The 10,331-nt window shown below is 33.0% G+C and overlaps 2 protein-coding genes across 10 annotated transcripts in view; one reads left to right on the top strand and one right to left on the bottom strand.

The window, feature by feature from the left end:
* Positions 1-1,665: 1,665 nt before the first annotated feature.
* LOC142978051 (vitamin K epoxide reductase complex subunit 1-like protein 1) lies at positions 1,666-9,702 on the bottom strand. Of its 2 annotated transcripts, none has more exons than XM_076122298.1 (4): positions 9,572-9,702; positions 4,239-4,411; positions 3,713-3,810; positions 1,666-1,954 (listed from the first exon to the last, which is right to left on the bottom strand). In XM_076122298.1, exons 2-4 carry the CDS (start codon positions 4,403-4,405, stop codon positions 1,752-1,754), a joined length of 468 nt encoding a protein of 155 aa, XP_075978413.1. In that variant the 5' UTR covers positions 4,406-4,411; positions 9,572-9,702; the 3' UTR covers positions 1,666-1,751. The 2 variants fall into 2 exon arrangements, with proteins under 2 accessions (XP_075978413.1, XP_075978412.1); XM_076122297.1 differs by lacking the exon at positions 9,572-9,702 and adding an exon at positions 7,276-7,466.
* A 158-nt stretch (positions 9,703-9,860) lies between these two features.
* Positions 9,861-10,331, top strand: part of tay (tay bridge kinase) — a 47,116-nt gene continuing 46,645 nt past the window's right edge. For all 8 annotated transcript variants that reach the window (XM_076122295.1, XM_076122294.1, XM_076122291.1 and 5 more), the window contains exon 1: positions 9,861-10,314. In XM_076122295.1, coding sequence (XP_075978410.1) covers positions 10,075-10,314 — 240 coding nt within the window. In that variant the 5' untranslated portion in view covers positions 9,861-10,074. The remainder of the gene's footprint in view (positions 10,315-10,331) is intronic.

Here is a 10,331-nt window from a genome sequence, read left to right as displayed (position 1 = left end):
AAACATGTTCATTATAATAATGTAGGTTTTAATTTATATTTTAATTATCGGTAAACTAATCGCCCTTTACCGATCCTAGAAAACTATCCTGTCGTATCAAAACAGCAGGTGGCTGATAGTACTCTTATTAATAACATTATTTTTGCAATAGATTTCTAGTCAAATAAATGGCTAAATATATTTTATGTACCGAGTTGCAAGTTCAAGGAGTTCTTTAATTTTATGTTTTTCGTTGTGCAGTTAAAATGTTACGTAAATTTTACTATTTTTTATAATAATTCCAGCTCCAACTCTGAAAGAGCGACATCTAGTTTACGAAGATTTAATAAATAACAATCGGCAGAGGGCGCTGTAAGCAAGTACAAATAATTGCTTAACACTACTCACTAACAGATGGCGTTACCATACTCCTCAGAAGTCCTTTGTTCGGTTTTTACAAAATTTTATTTTTACCTGACTGACCTTCGCATAAATAATCTTAAATGTTGGTTTTGACCTACTCTTTGGCAGAGATGTAATCGATCTGGTGTTATGCAAGGATATCAACTTGGTTGGATTACAATTTTACAAAATTATGCGTTGGGCAATCCTAAGAAAATATAAAAGAGAGACCGATATCCATTCATAATAGAAAGCAGGGATGTTAGATTATAACGACCGAGTACCGACGGCTGGTATGTTGAGCTACTCTATAAATTCAGTCATCCCTGCTTTTCAAAGGTTCATTTAATCAAATTATATCTTCAGCTGTTTGATATATCTATTGTTTTCACGGTAACTGCTTGGATTAATCTATATCATGCCTTTTTATTTAACAACGCGTACCACAAGAAAACCACTTAGGTATTATATTGGAAAAGAGATTTTTATGTTGCTGTCTACTAGGTGCTGCGATTTCCTGTACTTTCGTTCCAATTATTTTATAAATGTTGCAAAATTCTAGTCTTTATGATACTGTGTTCATAATATTGTATATCAGAAAATATTGTTATTACCTATTTGTTCTGTTGACAAGCCTTATTAATAAAAAAATCCTGTTAGTTTCAACTTTAATTATTTAAAATAATATTGTCTTATCGAAAAACCAAAAACTAACAGGAAAACGTAACCTGTTGGGAATTGGCATACATACTTATTGCACTACATGGGTACGATATATTTCTATTTTCCTCGTTTGCCCAAATGATTTAAATAAACACAATATTTAACCTAATTTAGAATACAACTAATACAGTTCAAGTTCATTAATAAAATAATTTTCTCTATTCTTTTTCCTTAAAAGTTTTGAAATTTAATATCGCTTTATCAAAATATTATGATCCCTCTTCCTTAATAGAGCAAATTTTTGTCACGTATATAGGTACTCACTATGATAATTAGACGTGTTAGTCTTATGTTTAGGTAGACTTTTAGAAATAACTCCAAAAAACTATTCCCTAATATAATATGTGTAACTACATCAAAAACTTGAATCTCCTCTGGGCAACAGTCGGGTAAAATCTCGAACTGTAGTTATAAAACAAACATTTAATTCCGTAGTTACATCGAATATTCAACGTGTGCCTGTGCACTTTGTTACCTAAGTTGTATTTTACTTTTACTGCGAGCGTCGGGTAGAAAGCGGGAGATAAACGCCAGATAAATACACCAATGAAATACCACACAGTTATTTTACTCTCTTACTTTAATTTAAATGCTTGTGATGTAGAGGTATTACGTAACATTTAACAACCAATTAATGTTTTCATTGTTCATTTCTTCTTTGCAGCCAGCGCTTTCGTTTTTTTATAAACTAATGCTGTAAGGAGCCCGTTAACTATGTAGGTTGAAATGCAGACTACACATAGATCATGCAGGACAAATGCTAACAAATAAGCTAAGTAAAAGCACATAGCCACTGAGGATAAACAGCCGACAAACAGGAGACGTGCCACCAACAGTTGATCAAATGTTGCTGAAACAAGAGTAAATTATTATTACAGTGCTATCAACTTGTCTAGTTAGATGATAGAGTGGTGAGAACCAAGCTAGAGGCTAGATTTAATGTTGTACCCAATTCACTTTCGAAAGATAACTTCCGCGCCGTGCTCCAACGCAAGTTTGTACGCGTATAATGAATTATATCGATTTTATATGTAGACATTTGTTTATTGATATCTAAATAGAAATAAAATCTTTTCTATTGATATTGTTATTTCAAACATTGTAAAGTAAAAGGAAAATCAACATTTTATAGGACTTTTTGTTTAATACAAACTCTTTTAATTCAGCTACCCTCAGTCGCAGACACATTTTTTGTAGTGTTTATCGACAATTTAACCTTTCCAATAACTAGAATAATTGATTAACGTTCTCGGAACATTCTGATAGCTGGGGGGTCGAGTTTATAATGATTTTTTTTTATCTGCTTGCTTATTAACTCGTTTACAAAGTTCAGAAGGTAACTAATACAATTACCTACTTGTTTCCTAACCATAGTAACGATTCATATCAGATTAATTGGAACCTAAACGGTTAGTAAAATTAAGGTATAAGTAGTAGGTACCTACATACAATATTATTTCAATAAGAGATTACGAGCAGTGAACACAACAAAAGCAAGGTATTACAATCCATAAGAGATCAAACAAAGCGGTTGTGGCTTATTTCAATATCAGACTAAAATAACACAATGCCCACTACAATTCCAACCATTTACGAGCGTGTTTCACGGAATTAACATTTTAGCGAAGCAATAAAAGCTCACGCAAACCCTCTAAATATTCAAATAGAGAAACATTTTATTGTTATACACTGTAATGCTATTGGGAATGTTAAATAATTCAAATTTGACTTTCTTATTCACTCTACTGGGGATTTATTTAGTTGCTATTTGAATCTTGATCTTATTGAAACTTTAATTAAGTTACGTATTTCATTCGGCTATCGAATATTTGTTAAACAGCGATAACACGAACTAACAAGCTCAAATTGTTGTGAGTATAGGTTTTCCCTAAACGTGTAAATCATTTTGGCAGCAAACATTTCGCACTTCCCAAGAGTGTGTGTACCAATGTTAGCCTATTACGATAACAGTTATTCGCGGCTCGTGAGCTACCAAATATGCCTGGAGTAAGCAGCTAGCGCGGGATTTCGCAATATTTTTCTCTTGGTAGAGTCACGAAGCCGGTAACCACGGAGCGCGTTGATGTGCGAATTGCACGCCGTCGACCGACGACGCCGCATCGTAATGCGATGTCGATTATTGGCATTGCGACGGTAATTACCACTCGTAATGGAAGCTATACAAGACGTTTAATTACAATAACTCCCACTGTGGCAACACTTTTTATAACAATCATTACGATAAGAAGCCAACTTACAACACCATCTTATTAAGACCTTCGTGTTAAATCAGCTTCTTAGAGCTGACATTTTAATTAATTAATCGATTATTTATTATCGGTGTTGTAGGTATTTTACGTTTTTATGAATGACAGTTTTATAATCGTTTTCATCTTAACGTCGTAAAAGCGAATAGAGTTTAATTTTATAATGGTTTCGGTCAGATCTAAGGAAAATTGTATTTATGTGCTTCGAATATATCACGCAGATGTTTAAAAGAGTGGGTTAATGTCGTTAAGTTTACTACATTTTTATTGAGAAATTCTGCGAAACAAAAATCGGGTCAAATAGCTCAATAACAGTCAAAAATAAACGTTTTTATACGTACATAAAAATATGATGAGACAATAGAAAATGATCCCATAGATACAGTTGGGAACTTTCAGCGGAGATTCTTCTGGCAATAAACCAAATCCTTTGGAGAACCTGCAAGACAATTTATTATCTTTTAACACACATAGGTACTTAGTGAATATGTATAAATATCTGTCGACAGAATAAATTATTTGTTACTATATAAATAAGTTAGCGGAATAAATGATGCTACTCACATAATAGACTACAATACAAATATAAGTAAGTACGTTTACATCTGTCGTTAGTGACCATAGTTTTATATTATTCTAAACTTTTTGTGACTGTTATTATGTTTTTATATATTATTACTGTATAATTTACACGCAACGCTTAGATTATAATAGAAACTAAAAGTCTAATATAGATACCACCGTAGAAAATTGTATAGATGAATACTTATTACGTAAGCAACAAAACGCATGAAAAACTCTACTACCCCGAAAATTTTACAAAAGAGATTTCCTAGATTTGCAATCACAATTTTATAAACAACTTACTCAGAAGAAAGCACACGTGAGCAGCTAGCGTACTCGGAAATATCACAGAGAGCTTTGTAACCAGGTTGAGACTCCACAGCCATTTCCACGTACATCGCGTACGTTGAAAGCAGGATTCCAACAATGCTTGTGAACACAATTACACGATCTAGAACTTTCGGCTTCATTTTTACCTGCAAACAAAAGAAAACATTTAAGTTCAGTAAAACACTTGCTTCGAAAATACATGTTTCATTTGTATAGGGCATAGCCTCAAGGGCAGACAGTTTACTTTGTACTGAGGCATTTATTTAAGAGTTTATTAGACAAGTGATGCAATGAACAACTCGAGGAATATTAACAAAAAATGGAAGTTTCTGGAAGATCGCCAAACTATGAACTGGAACTACACATGGTTACCATAATTGGCTCTGTTTTAACCCATTGGGACGATGCCATGGTGCTCTATCGAACATATTTCCCGTAAATATTATGTTTAGAAAGCAACATCATAAATAAAAAACTGCGACGTTCATCACAAGAGTCGTGAGAAAACAAGCAAGATTAGTATACACCACAAGCTAGTGGGGCTAGACCACAACGTTCAAACCCGCATAATAATCAGGTATACTTGTGTAGAAAGATTCTATGCAAAGTTACAAAGAAACGTAGGTAGTCAGTTTTAAGAAACTATAGGTACCTACTTTAATAAAAGAGAGCTACAGGCTCGAGTGATTTCTGGTGTCCATCTGGACAATTACTTTCTCGCTGTCTTTATTAACGTGACCTTCCTACTTCTAAAATTTCTTTAGTCTTACCTTTATTCTTCTACTTGATATGGATTTATCTCCATACTCTACTTATATAAAACAAGCGAAAGTAGCTCTGCTCTGTGTTTTTATAATAACTTAAAAAGTTATTATAATTTTATCATTCAGTGATAATGCATTATAAACATGTTTATCATCAGTCATAAGGCACCCTCAGCACTACTCAACCGAAACTAAGATTATGTTATCAGCTCAACATTTTATTTTTTATTTAACAACATGCATTTTTTTACTGGGGACTAAAATAATACCTGTATTAAAATGTATTTTAATAACTTAATCCGGCTTTTAAACTATCCGTATATTTTATTTCGTCCAAACCCGTTCAGGAGTTTTTTGCGTGCAAGAGTAACAAACATCCATCCATACATCCTCAGAAACTTTTGCGTTAATAATAGTAGCAGGATGTACGAAGGTGTTTAAATATAATCATGACTGTGCAATAATGTGCATAATTGTGTTATTGTTAATTCATTTTATTTTCATGTAGATTCTCGATCGTTTATAATTTACGCCTTGTCCAGGATTTCGATAGATTCTTTTAGCTTTCGCCTTCAATTTCGTTTGCATGCAAAGATTTCCCATGGTAAAAAGTAAGTATCCTATGCGTTTATCTAGCTCATAAACTATCTGTGTATCAAATTTCATTAAAATCCGTCCAGTACTTATATACATAGATACATCCATCGTCACCACCTCTCGCTAACGATGTGCGGTATCGATTATTAATAATCGATTAATCGATTATAAGAATAATTGTTTACAATCGATTGATTTATAGGTAATCGATTGTAATCGATTTTTGGAAGAAATCTTTTAACCCCTTACCGCATACCAATCCTTATGTATGATTATGTTTTTTTTTGTAGTTAAACAACAATGATTAACACAAAAATTTGATTTGCATGGAATAAAGAACACTATCGTGTATTGGTACGTAATTAATTTGTCTGTGGTAACTGTCACCTGTTAAATATAAGTTATGGTATTTCTATTTGCTAAGGGAATCCCCGCTTCTATAGGTAGTAAACGGTTGTAGTACAGGGTAAAAGTTAAAACTTTTTAAATCACTAAGTGATTATGTTACGTTTGATTTTCAGTTTAAATTTTGTTTTTGTTTTTGAAAAGGAAGTGAGTATGTTCTATTTGAGTTTTATTTTCTAAAAATGTGATTGTTGTGTTGCTTGTTTCATTTAAATAATCTTGATTTAAGACATTTAGACGACACTTTAAATTTCAGTCTAATAATCGATTATTAATCGATTAACAATCGATAATATAAGATTACATAATCGATTAATCGATTATTCAAATAATCGAATCGGCACATCATTACCTCTCGCATTTATAATATTAGTAGGATAGTAAAATTAGTATTAGTAGAATTTATTCGTCTAAATTATGGTAAGTATAAACTTCGATCGTTTAAAAGTCGGATTTGATTCGAAAATCATGTAGAGAGGTAGTGCTAAGAAAGTTAAGTACCCTAATACCTCTTATACCTACCCAGTCTAGAAAAGTGCCCGGCAAGACGCCTGCCCCAATTAACTAATTATTCTCTATACCTCTGTCCACAAATGGCTCTCTTGAATCAGATGTTTCTAACGATTATCCTTTATCACAATCTAGAAGAGTTGTTGAAAATTAATAATGTGTGTGTACATAGATAAATAGCTTTTATCGTTGTTAAACATTTTGTTACAGTTAATGTCTTAATGTATGTTTGTGCGAAACTTATTCACACGTTCGTTTGTAAATCAATTTTATTTTAGCAAGGGAGGCCGCATGTTCTACACAGCAGTAAAAAAAGGTCGTTTGGTTCTAGATTCGTTTCGCCACCCCTTCGTGCACAACCGGCATTATAGTCGTGCGGCATAAAAATTAAAAAGAAAACAAACAATGCACACTCCGTCGGAGGTCTAACGTTTTATTAACATAACCACTATACCATTAAATACTAATCGTATTAGCACTCACAAAATGCTTTTTAAATAATAACAAAAAACGCTTTGACGATGCGAATGTACAAAGGTTGATGTAAATAACATCGTACATACTGCTTTATTTATAGCGATAACATAATTATATCGCATGAAAAACAGCAGGTAGTTAAGTAATCTTAGTAATTTGATTTAATATTTTTATAAAGTTGTAACTCACGAACATCAACTAGCTGTTTCGAAAGTCCTATAATTATTTAGTTTTGTAATTACTAACGAACAACATACCTGAAACGTTATCGAACGATCACAATTTCAATGTCCTCGTCACCGCACGAACAGATATTTTGCTGATAATAAATCAAATGATATTAACTGAGTTATGTACACGTAAACATATCGTATCGAACTCAGTTCTTTGAGGCGTTTTCTTTTGATAACGTACGTGTCTCCTACGTAATATCTGAAGCTCAACTGAGTGTTTGTAACGCCTCTATTATTATGTAGATAAACACGCATAATTAATGAGCGACCACGGTTTAAAGTACAGTCAATATTATTTATATTATAAGAGTAGGTATAGTACATCATACATGAAATAATCGAGTTTCGTTGTAACAATTCTAAGAATGGTTCAACCGAGATTTAAAATAAATTTAGTCATTCCAAACTTACTAAGCAACTGGCGCCATATTTTAGTATCTACTTATGCAAATCCGACGTTATCATTATGGTAATAATATGTGTAGTTAATGTATAGCAAAATGTAAAAAAATAAACAGAGATTTTAAATATAAATCTGTCAATTCAACTAGCATTAGAATTACCATTTTTAGATATTTAATATTTATGTAAGCAAAGCTTTTTTAGTCTTTATATAATGGTATAGTAGGTAGGTATATAACGGTAGAAAAAAAACTTGAAGTTGTTATAAAATAGGTACAGGGATTACAAATAAAAAAGACACCTATGAACAGACCAATTTGGCATAATAAAATTATTAATAGAGCCACCTAACGTTTGCAATGTCACCAAAACCACGGTAATATTATCATAATATTACCGTGACAAAACCAAGGCTTTACAATGGCATATGGATTTAACATGGGTTCATTTGAAAAAGAAAAGTGTTAATATGTCTATTTTTCAATTAAGTAGGTACCTACCTATTCCTGTTTTACTCAAATTTCATTAAATATTTTGCATAAGCAATTACAAAATAACGAACAAAGCTGGTTACGACGTGGGACGTCTTGCCTATCGCTACAAAACGTCAAGCCGATAACTATCCGTGCCATTTATATTATTCGGTCCAGTGAACGGAGTAAACAACAGATCCCGCCGAATAAACGTAACAAAACAACAATATTTAAGACCAAATTTGGAGTTCAGATCTTCGTTACTCCAATTTTTATGAGTCAATGGGAACAAAGAATTAAAAATAAACTAAATAGTCTAAATTCTATCATCTGGCTATTAATTTTTCTTTTTTACTATTAAGAAACTTGAGTTCGGTCTAACAAGGAATAAAAAAAAATAACTGCCCATTGACCCTACTAGTAAATTTTGTTTCATATTTTTTTACACATCACCTAACTACATAGACATGATGGTACCTGTAGGTACCTATCTAAGTGTCTACATAGTAAGAGTGTAACGTGTGTTTTAATTTAATTTAAATAAAAAATAAAATTAAAAAATCTACCAGAAGACTAGGTATCTCTTAGCAATAGAACATGCATTCTATTTCAAAAAAATTTTAACTATGTGGATATAGCTTATCATTTAAATAATAATAAATAGAGTTTCTGCAATCTACATCCACAATATGAAAACAAATATAAATCTGTCCTCACCTATAAGTACATTATACCAGTCCTAAGCACTTTTAGATAATGTGCAAAATCAATTTTATATTGAACATTATAAAAAAAGAACCAAATAAAATCATGTTGCTGTAAAATGCCATAACTACAATATACCTAGGTACTTAGATTTTTAAACCTCTGATTCATATACCAACGTCGTTCTAAACAAATTGTCACTATATCAGTATCTTTAATCAGCAAAATCAGGTAATCTTTAGAGACGTACCTATTTCAATTTAAATGTAATTTGCTTTATCCAACCGTAGGAATCCATCTCTTTCGCCCAATTTTACAAATCAACCTACAATTTTTTATCTGTGAACGCATCCTCTACGTCAAACGTCAAATTCAACTTATGCACTAACTTCATTTTAATGACCTATTTTTATCAGAAAATAATAGATTTTAGAAAGACACTGTGTTTGTAAAAGTATATTTAACAGTATGGAGAAAGAAACACTGTGTACCAGAGAGTACTATAGTTGGAAAACTCCTATTGCAAACAAATGTCTCGCATGATACCAACATGACAAATTAAATAGACATATCCCAAAAAATAATAATTGTGAGGTCTAATTATTAAATTACCAGATGGATAGCATAAAACTTTATCAAAGTAGCGTATATTATTAGAAAATGAATTGATAAATGTGAATATTGAGAAAATATCGACCTCATAAAATTATTATTTACGTCAGAAAAAGAGACAGGCTCACCAGTTAGAAGAGTATGACCGAGCGCCACATTGCCAATGACGCCCAGTATCGCGGAATGTCTTATTTTAGGTTGGCAGCCCTGTTTTAGTTCACCATCGCGACCGCAACGCAGCGTTGGCGTCGTGTAACACCTTTCATTGTATTGACTATTGACTGATTCTGAACACAGAGAATAATGTATAAAGTTAATTTATCGTATTATTGTCTTAGTTCTTGTTAAAATATATAGTAGTATGTTTTAGTTTAAGTGGAATAATGCCTCCGTTTACGTGAATGTGAAAGAAGGCAGCCCGTGGAGTGCTACGCGGCCATTTTACTTGCAATGCGGCAACGGTGTACGATCCGCCATTGGAAACGGCCAGTGTCTTTTTCTGAGTGCAAGATTTGTATTTTGTTGAATAACGCGGTGTAGAAACAACGGATAACCATGTGTGATAAAAGTGTAGTGCGGACTTTAGTGTAGTGAAGCACGGTGGTCGGGTGATTCGAATAATGTGTGAACGATGGAAAACGAAGTGAAGCAGCGCAATCAGAGAAATAGGCGAAGGGAGCGGGCACAGCGCATGCAAGCACAGCGAGAGAGCAAAGTTAAGGATGGAGACAGCGGCGAGGACGAGTCTCCGACGAGAGAGAAGCCGCCTCGTCCTCCTGCCAGGAGGAAGAAGTCGCGGGAGCCGCTCGGAGAGGAGGATATCATCGATGGTTTCGCCATAATGGCATTTCGCACTTACGAAGATCTAGAGGTGAGTACATAACATGC

Source organism: Anticarsia gemmatalis, chromosome 13, assembly GCF_050436995.1.
Source record: "Anticarsia gemmatalis isolate Benzon Research Colony breed Stoneville strain chromosome 13, ilAntGemm2 primary, whole genome shotgun sequence".
NCBI lineage: Eukaryota > Metazoa > Arthropoda > Insecta > Lepidoptera > Erebidae > Anticarsia > Anticarsia gemmatalis.
The sequence above is the reverse complement of the archived record's forward strand: the minus strand, read 5'-3'. Positions and strand labels throughout refer to the sequence as shown.

Excerpts from the sequence above, each read along its gene's own strand:
- LOC142978051 (XM_076122298.1), bottom strand. The coding sequence starts at position 4,405 with ATGAAGCCGAAAGTTCTAGATCGTGTAATTGTGTTCACAAGCATTGTT. Across the intron at positions 3,811-4,238 it reads TCACGTGTGCTTTCTTCTGA|GTTCTCCAAAGGATTTGGTT; the intron begins GTAAGTTGTTTA and ends ATTGTCTTGCAG. Across the intron at positions 1,955-3,712 it reads TTGTCTCATCATATTTTTAT|CAACATTTGATCAACTGTTG; the intron begins GTACGTATAAAA and ends CTCTTGTTTCAG.